Source organism: Colletotrichum phormii (assembly GCF_030913505.1).
Source record: "Colletotrichum phormii strain CBS 102054 chromosome Unknown BDP81scaffold_1, whole genome shotgun sequence".
Lineage (NCBI taxonomy): Eukaryota > Fungi > Ascomycota > Sordariomycetes > Glomerellales > Glomerellaceae > Colletotrichum > Colletotrichum phormii.
In genome coordinates this window covers 2,425,960-2,444,001 of record NW_026851443.1, presented here as the reverse complement: position 1 = coordinate 2,444,001, position 18,042 = coordinate 2,425,960, and the positions used below count along the sequence as shown (strand labels likewise).

At 51.2% G+C, this 18,042-nt stretch overlaps 4 protein-coding genes across 4 annotated transcripts; all 4 read right to left on the bottom strand.

Moving 5' to 3' along the window:
• Nucleotides 1–7,311: 7,311 nt before the first annotated feature.
• Nucleotides 7,312–7,645, bottom strand: BDP81DRAFT_413600 (uncharacterized protein). Its single transcript, XM_060589299.1, has one exon. The coding sequence runs from the start codon at nucleotides 7,579–7,581 to the stop codon at nucleotides 7,375–7,377; it is 207 nt and encodes a 68-aa protein (XP_060451906.1). The 5' UTR covers nucleotides 7,582–7,645; the 3' UTR covers nucleotides 7,312–7,374.
• Nucleotides 7,646–8,628: 983 nt separating this feature from the next.
• On the bottom strand, nucleotides 8,629–9,567 carry BDP81DRAFT_11078 (uncharacterized protein). Its single transcript, XM_060581477.1, has 2 exons — nucleotides 8,724–9,567; nucleotides 8,629–8,666 (listed from the first exon to the last, which is right to left on the bottom strand). Exon 1 carries the CDS (start codon nucleotides 9,417–9,419, stop codon nucleotides 8,820–8,822), a length of 600 nt encoding a protein of 199 aa, XP_060451905.1. The 5' UTR covers nucleotides 9,420–9,567; the 3' UTR covers nucleotides 8,629–8,666; nucleotides 8,724–8,819.
• A 988-nt stretch (nucleotides 9,568–10,555) lies between these two features.
• On the bottom strand, nucleotides 10,556–13,071 carry BDP81DRAFT_413596 (carboxylesterase). The gene has a single exon (XM_060589298.1). It carries the CDS (start codon nucleotides 12,677–12,679, stop codon nucleotides 10,949–10,951), a length of 1,731 nt encoding a protein of 576 aa, XP_060451904.1. The 5' UTR covers nucleotides 12,680–13,071; the 3' UTR covers nucleotides 10,556–10,948.
• A 1,160-nt stretch (nucleotides 13,072–14,231) lies between these two features.
• BDP81DRAFT_467314 (uncharacterized protein) lies at nucleotides 14,232–15,666 on the bottom strand (the record flags this gene model as incomplete). The annotated part of the gene is made up of 1 exon (XM_060594453.1): nucleotides 14,232–15,666. The coding sequence occupies one exon, from the start codon at nucleotides 15,664–15,666 to the stop codon at nucleotides 14,497–14,499; it is 1,170 nt and encodes a 389-aa protein (XP_060451903.1). The 3' UTR covers nucleotides 14,232–14,496.
• Nucleotides 15,667–18,042: the final 2,376 nt, after the last annotated feature.

The following is an 18,042-nucleotide window of genomic DNA, read 5'->3' as shown; positions in this document are numbered from 1 at the left end:
TTTAATGATGCCGAGGAAAAGCTTATCGTCCATCGTATCGAGCCGAAACCTTCCCGGGGTCTGGCTGGGTGAATCGATCAGGGCCAAGGGGACCCGGGTAAGCAGAGATTCGTGGTCTGATGTCGTGTGTAGTGACGTTTCTATGCTGGTGGAAGCCCCATGGAGGTTACTGGACGCCCAGCATAAATCTAGGGTGTTACCGCCTTTGTGCGTGGGTTTACCTATAGGTGACATTAGGACAAGGCTGGCGGCTTCTGCCCATTCTACTAGGTTTTCAGCGTCCGGGGAACTCGTGGCCTCGGGCTGCTACGTCCAATGGTGTAAGTTAAAATCCCCCGCAATCAGTACTCGATCCTCAGGTTTAGGTTACCAGGCCGCTAGGATGTTCCTAAGAGCCTGGCCAGATCGCAGAGAGCCACGAGGGGCGTTATACACGTTAATAACTATAAGGACCTCCTTCGTTCCTAAGAGGAGTCGTAAGAAGAGCAGGTCTATAGATGGATCGGGTAGAGGCCGTATTTATACGCCTCGTACCCTAGTTCCTTTACGGAGGTAGGTAAGTACCCTAGGACGGTCTTCGGTCCAGTTATTTACTGGGGTGAAAGTCTCAAAACCTGGGTGGTGTCTTGTAAGCCTCCTCTCCTCCGAATAGATAGACGGCTCTTATATTAGGAGTATATCGATCTGGGCTGCGTAAGCCAGGTTTAGTGCTGTTTCGTGGGCGGATGCCCGCCTACCTATATTCGCTTATATAATTTGTAGGGTTTTAGAGGGCTATATTCTTTTTTTATATCTTATTTGCCGGGGTATAGTCTATCGCTTATTTTTCTTTACGGGAATGTCGATGCGACTGCTGGGTCGTATTTCTCCACAATCTTTCTCCCTTAGCTCGGATGGCCCGTAGCTGAGCCTTATCTCTCCTTTGGACTACCCCCTTCACCACTTTGGGTTGGATAGGGCAAGTCGCATCGAAGGCGGCGTGAGGCCCGTTATACGACGGGCATTTAAAGGGGCAGTCGCAGCCATCGTGACCCTCAGTGCCGCCGCAGGGTGCCCGGTGTTGATTAGTTGTGTGGGAAGGAGAGCTGCACTTGAGGCATCTCTTCCTTCTGGTGCACGTTCGTTCGCTGTGAAAACCGCCGCAGCGGAGACATTAAGGAGACCTCTTCTCCTTCGGGAACTACAGGTTTACAAAAACGCTGGCCCCTATCAAACGGAGGCGTCTTGGTAGTTGCCTTACGGCTTCCGCCTTGAACCAGGCTATCACCGTGCCTAGCCTTTCGACTTCGTCCTTCCTAGAGAAGTATGCTTTTTCAGGCTTGAGTTTCGTCAAGACCTGGATCTCTTCAAGGAGCTCCTCGGTCGTAATTTCCAGCTCAGTGTTGGTTACTAGACAATGCCTGGTGTAAGGGACGTTTGCCATATAGGCTCGGATCTAGGTATCGCGTTGCTCGATCGCTTACGCTTGGAGAAGGGCAGCGATCTATTCTCTGTTCTCTAGCAGGACTTTTACACCATCCATTGACGAAGGTAGGAGTGCTAATCCTATCTTAACATGGTCGATCCCCTTGAGGGCTTCTCGGGCTTAGGGACTTAGCCTTTCCCGAACGAAGATATATATATCGTAAGCTTTCTCGTTCCGAAGCGGGCTTTCAGGCGATAGATATGCAAAGACGCGTAGATCCTTTAAGGCCGCCCGGTTTGTAGCTTGTTTTGCGCCTTGTTTGGCTGGCGTTGGTTCATCCTGTCCTCTAGACAGTGGCTGGCTCGCCGCCGCCGCGTATGAACGGACTAGGGGCGGCTGGTTCTGGGTTATGTGCAAGGGATGCCCCTGGGAACTCAGGTCAGTCTCGCTAGGCCCTGTGCCAATAGCGTGCATAGACCTTGCTAGACCACGTTAATACCGGTTTGAACGCTGTTTCTCCTCCTGAAGCTCTCTCTCCAAGAATTCAATCTTCGTCAAACAGTCTTTCAAAAACTGTTCCCTCTCGGCGTCCCGACGTAGGAGGTCCTGGACAAGATTCGAAAGCTTGTTGATCTCGTCTTTAAGCTCAGAGTTGTCCTGGTGGTTAACCTGCTCAACCACTCTGACCTTTGCAGTCGGCTTCCGGACTCGCCCCGACCGCCGAGATATACCGGCGTCCCCGTGAACCGTGATCGATGGCCCTACATCTAGGGAGACCGCCATGGTCGTGGAATTCAGCTCGTATGGGCTGATGTTGAGAGATGATAGTGCAGTGGGCCGTAGCCCTCTATAACCTTAACAATTACTAACAGTGGGTACCTTTCGAGGTATGATGCAGGAGACAAGGGACACTAGGCACCCTCTCACGGAACGGAAGAACTATGGTACAAGTCACGTGATGATAAGATAAGACATGAGCGACCATGGTGGGGCCATGAGCGCTCATGCCAAATGTTGGGCAGCGATTATCAGGTAGGGGGTCAATGGGATGTATTGATGAGTATGAAGAACGAGTGGCTATGGGAATATCCCGACTATCTATATAGTGAGTGGAAGACCCTTTATACTGGCATATCCTTGGCAAACTTAGTCATGCTTGTGTAAGACCATATTGTTTCATAGGCATAGTGTGACAATCGTTGTAACGAGTGTACTGGGATGGGCCTGACACCAAACAATGAGCGCTCACCCACCAGACGTTAAATACATCATCATCATCATCATAATGAGCGCTCACCCGATCAGAGGAACTGATCATTGACAAGGGATATGTTCAGGACCAGGACTTGTATATAGGATGGACTCGAGCCGGACTCTAGGACAGACTTTCCATAGCTCTTCAGCAATTAACTTCGTATCAGGATTAACATCCGCTTTCAGCTATCACCTTGACAAGACTACGATTGATCACCGAAGCCTTACCTACCCTTACGATTGACAGACATAGCTTCCCTGAAGCTATCCCCGACTACGAATACTGTTACCAGTTCCGCAGCCTCAACTTCTGCAAACTACCCCTACGACTAGCTGGCCGTAACAGTTCACTTTGATTATAAACTTATATTTAAGAATTATGTAAGAAACCTCTCTATAAAGGCATGCTAAGTAGTTAACAAACTACGGGGACTAGGGAATACTTTCTAGGGCGCGCCTATCCCATCGAGTGCTGCAAGGCGACAGTACATTGAGATGCGGGGGAGCAGCCAATCGGGCCACTTCGGGCCCCTTTTTCCAACCAACCAACGTAATTGATAATAGATACTTCCAATTATTAGAGATTCTGCGTATGAAATCGGTACCAGCAATCTTCTGAGTTACAGAGAGCTACATCGCACTCGAGGCAGTTTGGTGGATGTACCGTAGTAGAAATCATAGGGGCAACTCAAGCAGTGGATGTACCAGATGCGGTGCGGGGTAAAAGAGGGCCCCTTATGTGGAGCCAATGTACTGTCGCCTTGCAGCACTCGATGGGATATACTTACTTCGTTAAGCGATCACCTTTTATATATTACCTACTTAGTACTATATATCTAAAGTATAGTGGCCCGGCAAGAGCCGGATAAAGAATAGATATACTATCTTAAACGGGGTTGGTAATCTACTATACTAATTAGACGCGACGTAAACCAAAGCCATTAGAGCGATGGTCCCCGTATATAGAACGATGCCTATACCGATCCTATAGTACAAGGCGGCTCTACCCCTAGCAGAAGTGATACTAGATGCAAAGCTCTATACAGCGTCCACTAGAATCCATCGTCTGGACGAGCGACACCCTCTCCGAACGAGACTCAGGGATAAATCAGGACCAGACTTACGGCTATGACGAATAGCAAGCCTCGTAAGCAAAAATACCGAATACATCGATCCGTTAGAACTCCCCCCTTGGGAGTAACTAGCGGATTGGCAGATAGCCCTCGCCAGGGTCGGCTACGAACCTAATAAGACCAAAGAAGAATAGGCCCTCTCCTTTGCAGGCAGGATAGCAACTTTCTCTAAACGGGATATTATTGTCTATACTAACGGGTCTTAGATATCGAACGGCAGTAATACCTCCGCCGGAGCAAGCTAGGTAGGGTACCAAGCTATACGGTAGATCTTCCGCGGATCCAAACTACTCGGCTCCTAAACTAAGGTATATAACGCTGAGGTATATACTGTGTATTACGGCCTAATAGAAGCTACCCGGGCTCCTACGGCTCGTATGGTAGATAATATCTATATCTGCCTCGATAACCTTGCAGTCGCGGCTAGACTATACTCCCAGAGCATAGGAAGTAGCCAGGCAAGATTTAGGGCCTTCAATAGGCTCTCTTCCTCCTAGACTCGGAGACAAAGAGAGAGCTGGACAACCCCCGGCAGGGTTTATGTTTGGTGGTGCCCTGAGCATACGGGAGTACCAGGAAATAAAGAAGCGGATGCTCTAGCCAAGGAAGCCTGCAAACTAATCCCAAAATCACAAACACAGCCCTCATTAGCGCACCTAGAAAGGCAAGCTAAAGCAGCTGCCTTCCAAGCCTTTGCTAGAAAATGGCTGTCCTAATGCCCTCGGTAATATACCGACCTCGAGATAATTCTTCACCCTAAGCCGCCCGAACTCCGCCTCCCTCGGCACTTACTAGGAAGGCTATACGCAGCAAGATCCCATCATGGAGACTTTGCAGTATACTACGAGAGATTCGCTCATTAAGATACGTTGCTTAATTGCAGCTGTGGGAAACCTAAGATACCAGTCTATTTCTACTTCTGTAAGCGTGGACGCAAGGCTACACCGCGCTACCTCCGCCAACGTATGGCCAAAGTAAGTATTGATTTCTTATTAGGTTCTGCTAAGGGAGCCTCTCTTTTATACGAATAGATAGAGGAGACCAATTTCTTTTCCAAAATTTGCCCGAGTCATTAAATAGGAACGTTAGGTAAAGACGGTAGCCTATAATATAGTTTAGATTAGCATAGACCATGTCGGCATAACGCCCGGTACGTCCTTTTGTTACCAGACGTTAAATATATCATCATCATCATCATCATCATCATCATCGTCCCGTCTTGCATATATGTGCGTTGTAGCCGCCAGGTGCCATTGGGGCACGCCCTGGTCTCTTGTTGGGTCGTAACAGTTAACTCCAAACTTACTGTACATTATATTTTTTACTGATATTATGTCTAAGAACTTCAAATAACTAGACTTTTTACTTCATGATGAAGCAAGTTCTCTCATTCATCACCTACTCCCTATTTCTCAATCAACACCTACCCCCTGTTTGCATCGCCCCGCCTTTCTGTTTGGTGTGGATTTCAACCATCACCTACTAGGTGTTTGAAGCTGCCAGTATGTTAGGCATCTTCTACCAACTCTATTACAGTTCGTCGTGTTCCCTAATTTAGGGATTTCGACCAACCAACGTCACAAAGTCTTCCTACGCCAGAGAGCTTAGCAAATCCAGGTCTCCTTTCATCGTCGATCTCACGAACAATATCACAGATGATTCCGACGACGATGGTAATAGAAATGGCTACGATAACGACATTGAAGAAGGCTCCCAGGCCAGCGCGCCGTCCGTCACGGGCAATACTCTCAGTGAAGTTCACTTCATGAAGAAGGACAGTAGCCCGACGAGACAGCATGCGGATTCCCTAGTGGTCACCAACACGTCGATACTTAACGACAACCAGCCCGGAGCTTACGTCGAAGATATTGGGGAGCTCCGCAAAACAATTAATAGCATTCACCAGAAGCTCCTATCTCTAGAGCGGCGTGAACGCGGAGGTCCTTCTAAACATTCAAATCAGCTTCCACAACCAAGACCAAAGCGCATCAAACAGGCAGGACGCAAAAGACCGAGACCATGTTCAATCACAGACCTAGATAACGAGAACGTCGACCTGAGCATCCAAGCAGAACGAATCATCATCTCACGATGCTCCGAGATAGTGGAATACACCTGGGAACGCTATACGATTTTATTTTTCAAGGAGTTCTATTCAGAAGCTGACACAATTACGCAAATTCAGTCTCTTTTTGGTCCGACGGTCTCGTTTGGGGGGTCTCCGGTCCATCCGAGATGAAACAAGCCCTTTCCCATACCCCTAGACGCCAGCCATTCTCTAACGTCCCCGTCCTTCGACATGGTTGCAGCTGCACAAGCTTCATCCACATCATTGGACCTAGTCTGAGCCAAGGTTTGCCACGCGTTGTCTCCCAGCCGCGATACTGTAGTCCTCGTAAGAAAACATACCGTGACAAAGACAGCCAATGTGATGTGAATAAAAAGCACCACGCTAACCACGATCAGCCCCCTTGGTGATCTCGGGAAAGGCACGCTGGTGAAGAGCGAAATAATTGGTGTATCTGTGATGTCGAAATACGGTAGCCTGTCGTAATATGCCTGGCGGGCCAGGATTGTGTAGTATGCTTGGAGGGCTCTCACTGGGCTATGCGTGCTTTGGATAATATCTTGGAAGATGTGATTATGGAGTTGACTATTGTTTTGAAAAAATCTCATGTAGTTGATATCAATTAGTGTGTTGTCTGGCCAGAACTTTGCGCTACCTGGGCCCGCAAGTATATTGAGTTTGCAGTCAGTGCAAAATATGTTGCCAGAAGCTTCATAGTCGCCCAGTGCATTTTGGATGAATCCCTGCGCTGGTGATAGGATGTAGTCGAGGCCTTGAGTCTTTGACCTTTGAAATGCAACTGATACCTGACCCCTGAGCTGTTCCGGTATTGTTTCTAAGACCGTCAGATGACTGTCTGTCTCTCCATCTGTTGGCCTATCTTCGTCCAGCTGTTGCCGAATAGGCGTAATCCCAAACCGTCGAGCTGTGGCATTCCAAGTCGTTAAACTCGGTTCCTTGATGATATTTTCAGTTCTCAGCGAGACATTTGCGTCGAACGAAGCAAAAGAATTAAAACATAGCGTAGTGGCGATGCGCCATCCTGGTATTTCTGGTACAGTAAACACGAGCCACTCGTTCTCTTGCTTGACAACGAGCTGTTCAGCTCTTCCGCGTAATTCCGGCAATTCGGGTCGTACATAGTACAGAATACCATAGCCATCCACTTCTAAAAAACCGCCTGTCTCGTTTGCAAACGTAGGGTACGACGCGGCAGGCATAATGTTCATCAGTTGGTAAGCACGGCCAGTCATTAGTGGGATTTTGTCGCCTCTCAGATAATAGGCTGGTTCGTATCTGGCCGTCTCGCCACCAGTTTGGGAGCTGGAGACGTTGAAAATGTCGGCAGTCGTAGGCCCAACGATTTGTGGATAACGCGGGTCCAGTGACGACAAAAGTCGTGGGCCTTCAGCGATGTCTAATTGCACCACGTTCCATTCCGTAGCGCTTTGGCCAAACATTATGTTTGTTATCGGGCTTTCGGGTTGGATATAAAAAGACCCATTTCGGTCTGATTAGTTGTAATAAAAATTGACCCAGGCCCGGTCTCCAGGCGTCAGACTGGGAGCCAGGGTCACTGGCTCGTGAGCTAAAATGAGACCAGGCAGGGTGACGTCCGGGTCCACGCTGATAGCTCCGCTGAGAAACCAACGGTCGAGGAATCCGTCGCCATAGTTGTTTAGACCCCTAGGCACAAGGGCGATACTGTGGCCAGCATGCATTCTCGGCCGAACGCACACTACTCTGGAGTCCACGATCGTGGCTGTTCCCGAGAAGGTCGAGATTGAGCCTCGTTGATCTTCGCTCGCAAATGGGAGAAAAGCCCTATCCCATCGAGTGCTGTTGGGCTACAGATACATTCACAGAAGGGATCCTGACCACTCAGGGGCAGCCAAGAGTTTTCTCGACCAATCAATGGCCCTATTTGAAAGGTACTTCGGTTGCCTATATATTTTGAGTGTGATAGAGGTACCAGCAATCATCAGAGTTACAAATCGCAACCCCACACTGCTTGCATCCTGACCTCGTCTTCTTTCTCCTATCTCTTCGCAAGTTCCGTGTGACTTCGCCTAATGCTATTCGTTTGTTGTTACAAGACAAGCAAGCAGAGGGCTTCAGGAAGTATCGCAACGTTGATACAGGAATGTACAGACCCTTCAGAGTCACTATCGTCGCTCGAGGCCATCGTGACGAATTGGCATGTGTAGATAGGCGATTTTGGTGGTGAAGGGAAGCCAGGGATTCCTAGGGGTAAATGACGTACTGTCATGTATTCCTGATGTGAGGGGTTAAGAGTGGGCAAAAGAGTGGAGCAATGTATCTGTAGCCCAACAGCACTCGATGGGATGGATAAGTCAGACCTGTGTCTACCACGGCGTCCGTCGCATCTCCATTTGTGGTATAGTCCCTAATATTGTAATCCTCATGATTTTGCGCGAAAGCTGGAAAACTGTTAATTGGCTCTGACCAGTACAACCTTGGCTTTTCCATTCTTGCTGCCGTTTGATTGATGTTCTGGAAGGACATGCCTGTCAATGTGACGTTCATCATCTCACCTCCCGTTAAGGTGCCTGTCTTGATATCGGCGAACAAGATAATGGACGTGAATTGAAGGATGAGCGTAGTGCAATACAAGAGTGAGACCACTCCACCCCAGAAGCCTGCCGCACTGAGCATACCTCTCAAGGACAGCAAGAGGCTCAGAGGGCCATTGTTCACAGTGCGAAGGGGTGAGACAGCAGCGAAGCTGTACATTGTAACGCCACGTCGTTCAAGTATGATACTGGCCAGCATCGAGGTCACACCACTGATTTGGTCAGACTTTCCTACGTGTTATACGAAGCCATGCTAGGGAGGGTCTCACATCTCCTGAACAGATACAGCCGTTCGTAAAACCACAGCCGAAATCGTTATCGAGATCAGCGCTCGTTCACTCAACACAATGTTCAGCCATGCGCGATTATGTTGAGTTCCATTTGGAAATAATCACAAAAATCCCAAATACGCCATTATGCCAATAATTTTCCTGGGTGGTAGCTGACTTGACCTCTAGATATGACATTTCTTCTAAATTCTGTGTTCTTTCTTGGCCGGCCTCACCAGTGCTAGACGGCAATGACGTGATGGATATGAGGGATGCGCGACTGGAATCCTCTTGTACATCAGGTTCAAGTGACCGAGCCTCATCTTCGGCGGATGAAGCTGCCGATACGGTGATCCACCGTCCTCTTTCCATTATTGGCCTTGAAGATGAGGAATTGCGCTTGTTGCTCGTTTCGATAGCTTCTTGTTCGCTCTCCCCAACCGGTTGGTGGTGGGTAATAAGACGGTAAGAAGGAGTCGTCCTCCCAAGTAGCCGCCTGTATCTTACGAAGCAGGTGAGTCCTGAGTCAAAGCAATGAGCTGGTGTGTTTGTAAGAAAAGGTTGAGGGAAGAAAACGATAACAATCGCGGCAATAGCTTCTTCACATAGCGAGAAGCACAACCTTGCTGCGAGCCTGATGCATTTCAAATCAAAGACTGCCTTGCCGAAGCAACATAGATAACCAACCAGGATCATGATCCCAGTATGAGCTGAGTACCTACAAACCTAGAAATTGCCCATTGATTGGCGACTCTATATGCATGTCAGACTAAATATCGGTTAACGCGTAGACTTGTTGGTGCTTGTTGGGCTGCACGTTGGATCCTTCAGGCTAGATGCAGAGGTAAGGGACCCGCCTTCACCTAATTGAAACTGCTATGTATGACAGAGCGTGGTTACTGACCTCCTTGAAGCCCCCGACTGCTCTGAGAGATTCGCAACTTCTTTCTGGCAGATTCTGTTATTACTATTCCCCGTGAGATAAGGCGTGGAAGTCCCTCAACCATCTCTGAAACGCAGCGCTTGGACGACGAATCTTTTGTCAGTCTGCGTGTCTTGCTCTGTTTACCCCTGCTCGTGCACTGCTCGCACAGCCTTGGAAGCTTGGGCAATACAGCTGCATTCAGGTGACCAGGAAGCACGGGGTGGTGCAGTAGGGGTAAGGTACCCGATAAGATCAGGCAGCCCCGGGGACCCGTCGACCGCACGCATGGTATCCCGAACTACCTTGGACGGCATGACAGTGCTCTCGGTCCAGGGACGTCTCTGACTGTCTGGTCTGCATAAGCGCCGATGGCCAATTCTCAAATGTTCAGTCTTAAGCCTCGTAGAGACATCGTCATGGTTCGGGCAAGGGACAGAAAAAAGTTGACGATATCCCGGTCACGGGGCAGGACAGCGAACGGCACCATCGATCATAAAGATATTCTGGGGACGAGGGTCTGGACCACAGATCCAACGACAAAAGGCAGCATTTGGAAGGGTTTCAATCATAGATAAGTAGTAGTTTGACGTTCGGGATGTTGTACGAAGCATTGCCGGGCTTGGGATCTCGGTCTCGCCGTGGCACCTGGTGTCTGTAAGTCTGTTGCCTGGCGTCATGGGATATACTATATATACATAGTACTGCAGTAATCATCTTCTGCACGAAAGGCTATTCGTATGGTGTCTGATCAGACGACCGTGGCTCTAGGAGGCACCGAGATGCTAACCCCTTTGTGCGATGACATAGAATTGTAGATCTGCCAGGACCTGCTTTGCTTTTTTACTTGTATTAGATTGACCTAACTCATCAGGGAGAAACCGACAGACTAGATCACATTAAAGAAACAGGTAGGCTGATAATTTCGTGGAGGTTTGGCTGATTTTTGAATTAAAAGCCCGATATTGTGTTGGGCTTCTGGGCCATAATAGCGAACCATAGACACAGTCGCAGCTGCTCCCCTATTTAACATACCGTACTTGGCTTTGAATTACGTGCCCAAGGCAAGGTAACTGCAGCCCGTCTACCCATTCTTACATGTACCTGTAGTGCCTCCTCAGATTGGAAGACGAGATACTTGCCAATTTACCCAATCGAACGCCGTCCATCCTGTGGAGCGTGCCGCCCAGGCTCAAGGAATCTAGACATCATTTCCTCTCACAGTCCTCTTCGAGCGTGTGCAGAAATTATTAAATATTGTAATGATCCGTATCCTCTCCTCGATTCATCCAACCCATGACCTTCACGACCAAAGCTTCTGAATCAAATACTCAATCGGCTCAGCGCGGTACGTATCCGGCTGAACATGAACCAAGTCCGTAACATTGACATCGAACCCCATAATCTCGGGATTCTCAACATCATACCGCGGCCACCGCACATCCGTCGCCCCGGCATTCGCATTCGGATCCCCCTTGGTGATGAACCCAACCCACATCCTCGACATGATCTCCGCCAGCGCCTTGTACGTCTCGGGTTTGCCCTCGAAAGGATTCACCGCCACCGCCGTCTCGTACCCCAGCCCGCCCGTGTTGTTGAACACAAACGCAACCTCCTGGAAGTGGTTCACGCCCTCGGCGGGCGTCATGCCGTTGACGAGCACGTTGAAGTTGTACGAGTACACGCTCTGGTTGGCCCTTGGCCCCGCCCAGTTGCGCGCAAAGAATCGCCTGGGACCGTGTTGCGCGCGGTCGCCCGCGAAGGCGTTCACACGCTTCCACATGGATCCGAAATTCGCCTGCGATCCCGTTGGTCGGCCCTTGAGCGTCGCCGGCGTGCCGAGGCGCGGGATATCGGGGTACAGCGCCGAAAGCACCTCGATCGTGAGGTTACCCGCCCCGCCGGAGCGGAGGTACGATTGCCACTGCGCCGTGGTGTTGACGCCCTTGATGCCAAACTGCGTGCCCTCGTCCGAGTTGGCGCCGATGAGCAGCGGCACGCGCGTAAACTTGCCCTCGTTGACGAGCTCGTGGCGCGCGGCCTCGAGGAACTCGCCGTCGACGACGTCGGTGAAGGCCGGGTTCGTGGTCGTGGCGTTGAGCACGTCGCTGAGGGTCCAGGTCGGGACGGTGCGGAGGCAGGAGAGGGTGTCGGCTGCCGCGGAGCAGTTTGTCTTGTTCACGATGGTGTCGTAGTAGTCCTGCCACGTAGCCGCAGAGGACGACGACGCCTCAACCTCGCCAAAGTCTGTGCCGAGACCGGTGCCGCTCTGCAGGATCGTGGCGCGGTAGAGGCCCTCGTCCCGGCCGCCGTAGGCCAGCATCTGCGAGGCCACGCTGCGGGAGCCGGCGCTCTCGCTCCAGAGGGTGACGTGCGCCGGGTCGCCTCCGAACGCGGCAATGTTCTCCTGGACCCAGCGCAGGGCCAGGCGCTGGTCGCGGAAGCCTAGGTTGCCCGCGCCCTCGGCCTTCATCTCGTCGCTCCAGAGGAAACCCCATGCGTGGAGGCGGTAGTTGATGCTGGCGGCGACAAAGGGGGAGCCCATCCTGACCCCTTGCTCGACGATGAAGGAGAGGTTGTAGCGCGGGTCGGCGCTGCCGCCGTTGGTGAGGCCGCCTCCGTGGATCCATACCGCGACGGGGAGCTTCGCGTCGGCGGCGACGCCGTGGGGGCGGACGACGTTGACGGTTAGGCAGTCTTCTGATACGTGGTTGCCGAGAACCCAGGTGTCGCTTCCGTAGCCGAAGCAGAGAGGGGAGTACTCTGTCGCGTTGCGGGTGCCGTCCCAGGACGAGTTTAAGGGTTGAGGGACGCGGAAGCGGAGGTCGTTGACGGGGGGTTGGGCGTACGGCATGCCGAGGAAGAAGTCCTGGTCGTGGGGTCCGTTGTAGACGCCATAGTAGGAGCCGTTCTTGAGGTCTACGGTGGGGACGGTGCCGGTGGTGGTGTTGTCCGGGACGGCCTGTCTCGGGACCAGGGCGGACGCCGTGGCGCAGGCCGTGGAGAGGGCGGCGAGCAGGTTGAGTCGGGTCATGGTGTTTGTCCGGGTGCTACGCTGTGTATGTGACCGACGATGTCTTGACGAGCGTACGCTGCTGAGCTGTCGTCTCGTCAGGTCACCGAGGAGCAGGGCAGCTCTTGGCCATTATGTACTTTGGCCATGGACTGCGGGACCGGGAGAAGGTCGGACATTGGAGCCCCAGGTCGTTCTTCTTCATGCTGCGAGATGAAGCCCACCATGGCTCGACCCCTCGAGGGTGGTGATCCCGGCGTCATGCCACGAGACCAAGGCCGGCCGGGGGGGATGGACTCCAAGCTAGAGGAGTGGGCTACGTCACGAAGAGAGAAAGAAGAAGTCCGAAGCGGTCGTTCGCCGCAGTACATACTCCGTCCCGAGGCCATGGATGCCAAGCCTGGGGCCAGGAAGGCCATGATGCTTGATGAAGAGAGGAAAAAAAATCAGTAGCTTATTTGTCGTCGATGGAGACAGAACGGCAGAGTAGCATGGCATGACAGGTCCGATCCAATGGGCTGGGTTGGTCTACCCCGCAAACGCTCCGCAAGAATCGGCCCTACCCTGGCACTTGGGGAGCATTGTGGAGGGATTTGGGGTTGGGTGGTGTGGGGGAGAAATAGAGAAGTTTTGACAAGACTCGTGAGGAACGGCTCCGGGGTTGTTGGGTGCGGTCAACTCCCGAGGGACGGGGGGATGAACGCAGTGCGATGCCGGGAGGGTGTTTGGTAAATATCTGAGTTCCGAATCACCTAGTCACGGAAGCCGAACATACAAAGGTCGTGTTGTTCGAGACGCTATCACGGTGTTGTGACAGGACATTGAGCGAGTCCTCTGCTAATGGCACAATTCACCGAGTCAAAGTCTAACTACGTTGATTCTGATCAGTACCTAGACTCTTGGCAGTACTAGCTTAACTCCTTGAGTCAAGTCAATTAAGACCTTGGGCTGATGAATTACTCGACTATGCATCACCTACTGTGTAGGTGCCAGACCGGAGCCGAGCAAAAAAAGCCACAGCGGCTCCAGCATTTCTCCGCGTTTCTCCGCCTCCTTGTCGTGGAGAATCCGGCGCGCAAATTTGGCCCCCGACGTCCCGACAACTTGGCTCTGGTTGAAGACTAGAAGAGGCGGTTGCAAACTTGGGGTTTACAGGCAACTCATACGTCAAGAACTATCTTCACTAAAGCAACTTAGTTGCTGGGCAAAGCTTTTCAGTCTTCCAAAAGAAAAAGTAGACTGAAAAGAAAAGAAAATCACGCCTGGTCGGCTCGTTGAGTCGGCTAACACCAGCTCTGTACTGTGCGATTTCACCGCGAAATTGACATGTTCACACCGTCCCCACCGATACAATCAACTATGGATGGAGATGGTTGAGATGGGGCAGTAATCGTGTCCTTGGTACACCTTGTCAGTCTTGACTACCTGTGTAGATAGCTCTCATCGTCAGAATTTGAAAGAGAAATGCCTATCCGTCATGCGATCGCTTTCCACGGCTTAGTGCAACCTCCCTTTGTCGACGAGGACTTGATCACATCAAATGTCCAATGTATGGAAAACACCCGAGATTACTGAGAACGATACTTGAATTCACTATGACCTATCTCACCAAGCGTACCAAGACTAAAAGGACTGATTCAGCTAAAAAGCTGGCAAACGAAACCCCAAATACACCATGTTTTCCTTGTTAACATGAACTTTATTGCACTCAAGGGAAAACAAACGAATACTCATTCACTCCACACTTTCGACATTAGTCTCCCAAACCCATAGCAGTAGCCTTAGAGACGACGGCGAATCCGATATCCTTCACTTTTAAACATCTCGGCGGACCGCGTTTAAGCGACAACCTTGCGGAAGGTCGTGGGGTACGGGCTCAGGATGTAAGTCGGGCTGTAGCCCGGGTTCGCCGTCACGGTAACCGTAGTGGTTCGCGTAACATGATCGTCGGTTGCCGTGGTGGAAGTGGAAGTGGAGGACGAGGAGGAGGTGGTGGTAGAAGAGGAGCTCGAGCTGGTGGTGGAAGTCGGCGTGACGGTGCTGGTGGTAGACGAAGTAGTCACCGTGGTGGAAGTGGTCCTCCTGTGCTTGCCCCTGCACTTGGAAGTCCGGATACGTTGGGGCGGAGGGATGTAGTACTCATCCTCCTTCTCTTCCTCTTCGTCCGCGGAGGGCTCGCCAGTCACCAGCTGTCTGGGCTCAAGGGTCTTGGTGGCCGCCAGCTTGGCCAGCTTCTTCGACAGGCGCGCACGTCTCTTGGGGCTATCTTTGTAGAAATCGGCGGTATCGTCCGCGGAGGACTCCACGGCGCCCTTCTCCTGCTGTTTAGGCTCAAGGGTCCGGGGGACCTCCATCGCATTGCCGGGGCATTTGTTCCATGTGCAGATCTTTTTGGGGATCTTAGGGGGGCATTCTCCGTAAAGGCAGGGGCGAGTATCGTCGGTGTCGTCCGTAGCGGTTCCCCCATGGCCAAACTCCATCTGTCTAGGCTCAAGGGTCTTGGGGACCGGCCGCTTCGCCGCAGGCATTTTGGGACATTCTCCGTCAGCGCAGAGGTAAGAATCGGCGGTATCGTCCGCGGAGGACTCCACGTCACCCGTCTCCTGCTGTTTAGGCTCAAGGGTCCGGGGGACCTCCATCTCTTTGGGGCATTTGCCGTGCGTGCAGAGGGGGGACTCGGCGGTCTCGTCTATCTCTGAGCTGATCTGGGTCTTGGTTCTCTGTGGCTTGCGGGCCTCGTGGTGTACCTCTAGGGGACCTTGGTGGATGAGGAGAGTGGAAGGTTTCTCCTTGACGGGGACCGTAGGTTGAGGCTCCTTGACGTCGGGAGTCTGGGTATTACTTTTCTTCGGTCCGAAAAGCTCGTAGATGATCGCGGGGGGGGTTGCCGAGAGGGAGGCACCCTCGATCACGTTCGTGGGCCGCGGAGGGAGACTGGCCTCGGCGTTGATGAGGGAGGGGCCGACGGAGACCAGCAGGATGCTGGCCAGGATGGTGATGTCTTTCATCTTGAGGTTTGTTTCAGATGGTTGTTGTCTACAAGATAGATTGAGGTTACATATGTAAGAGAAGATGACAGAAGAAGAAAGAGAAGAGGAAGAGTCTGGCAAAAGATGGGTTTAAGTACTTGAATAGAAACAAGCTTTGGGATACAATGGTTGAGGAGTCCACCGGGTTGCTGTCCTAGATTCAACGTTTGCTGATGGCTTGAACAGTACATAGCGGGGCAGGGCTGTCAAGGCTCTGGAGATATCACTTGCTACCTATGTACGAGAAAAAATTTCAGTATTTGGAGGGCACTTATGGAGATTACATCATAAGACCGACCAGGGCCCCGAAAGAGACATGAACGTGACGGGAAAAGGTTGTCAGACGTACATCGACGCGACAGGGGCCATTGGGACATATATCGTTTTTCGCTTCCAGGCAGCCAGACGGCTTGTCTTTTTAGATGAGAGGTTCTCAACGATGGACGCCAGTTGAAATCATTGTAGCCACTACAAATTTGAGTGTGGTGGCGGACGTCAATTGTCAGATCGTCAACCTTGACGGCCTTCGTGGCTCAAAGTTTGATGCACCGGTGAATTCGTACCTTTGGAGACAGAACTTTGTATTTTCGCGATTAAAGACTGGGCATTCTTACATCGCTTTCTGTCCCTCTTAAGCTTCTGTGTTCACCCGTTGTTGAAGCCATGCATGAGCCGCTCCGTCATCAACCACTGTGGCCTCATTCACAGAGAGAGCAATACGCACTACGAGTACAACAAGGTCCTTCAAAGTTTTCCGTGTGATAGGTGGAGCTCATGAATCAGGAAAGAACAAGAGTTCGTTTCGAGGCCGATGAGTCACATCTCCACGGGAACAATATATCGGCGCTACGGTGCTGCCCATAGTGGTACTGGGCAGACATCGAACCGATGCCAAGGAACACGGACGTAGATAAGGAGACGACCTGAGATAGATTTTGGCGAGGCCGGCCAAGAGACTGTCTGTGAAGAAATATTCTTGTTTCAAGATGTGCCCATCAACGGCCTTCATAACGTCTCATTTTGTCACAATCTAGGGAAGCAAAACAAGTCGTAAGGCTAGATGGGCACTTGGTTCTCAGGGCTGGGAATGCTGCTTAGAGTGTAGCTAAGGGGTGGTAATCGTTCGACAGTTGAATGAATTCTTTGGCGCTTGTAACGAAAAGGAGCCCCCAGCCCCGAGTCATGTGACGAGCCTCTTGTACTCTCACGGCACGCAACTATATTAACAATGCCGCAGACTCACCGATCTGAGATCTAATGGCATTTATAAAGTATCAATACAATGATATGCGATAATATAAGGTTAGGTAGACGCCTGAGTAATCAGAAATAAAAGATAAATGTAGTTGGGTAGTCTGTGAAACTTGAGTAAAGTAGTGAAATCCGAGGTGAAGTAGACGTGTTCTAAGACTCTTGGTAAATCAACCTGGTGGGCCGATTTACTTGCATCGTGCAGTTTATTTTCCTTGGAGCTCTATCTGACCGGGATTGGTGTCAGAGGGGCGTCATTGCGAATGCCATGCCAATGTCTCCTTCATCGAGCACTATGCCTTGACCTGGCGCTCGGTCCAAGGTCTCCTCCAGGTCTTCCAGTCCTTCAATTCCAGAAAGGTGTCTCAAAGTGTCTCTACCCAGCGTTGCCATCGAGGGTGAGGTTGATATGGTCTGAACATATCTCGAGTTGACTTCTCTTGCGATGTTTGGTGGTTTGGCCTGTTGGTCGGATGTGGTGGTTCTTTTCCAGCTTTACAGGCACAAAAGATCGACCTCAACGGGATCAGCTTTCAAGGGAAACCACACGGCGTGGTATATTCTGAGTAGAATATCGAGAGGATGAATGAGGGTTATTGACAGACAGGTGGCTGATACCACGGTACGTACCTTCTGAGATACCTGCCGCTGGAGGATAAGGTGGCTGCAGACGTAGCCACAAGCCTTAGAACAGAACAAGCTCTGAAGAAGATTTTCAGCTCCCTTTCCAAATGGACGAATGACGTGTCTACAGGCGGCATCAGGCACAGTATGTACCCTTCCAGACACGTACCAATAGAGCACAAGCTGGCCTCATCTGCAGCCACAAGCTTTGAATGAACCAAGCAGTTTACCCAACAACCCACATTTGAGACCACATGTCGTGCCACAAGCTCTATAGAGAGGCTGAGAGGTTCGGGTTCGGGTACTTGATGGAGACAGGTAGGTACAGTTGTGTTTTCGGGATCCATACTGCTCTGAAGTATCAAGTCCCGCTCTCAATCTCCTACTACCCCTTTCGTAAACACGTGGGCCACAAAGACATCAATGGTAAGACGCACGCAGGTGGTTGAGGATCATCAGTTGCGGTGTTAACCCCAGACT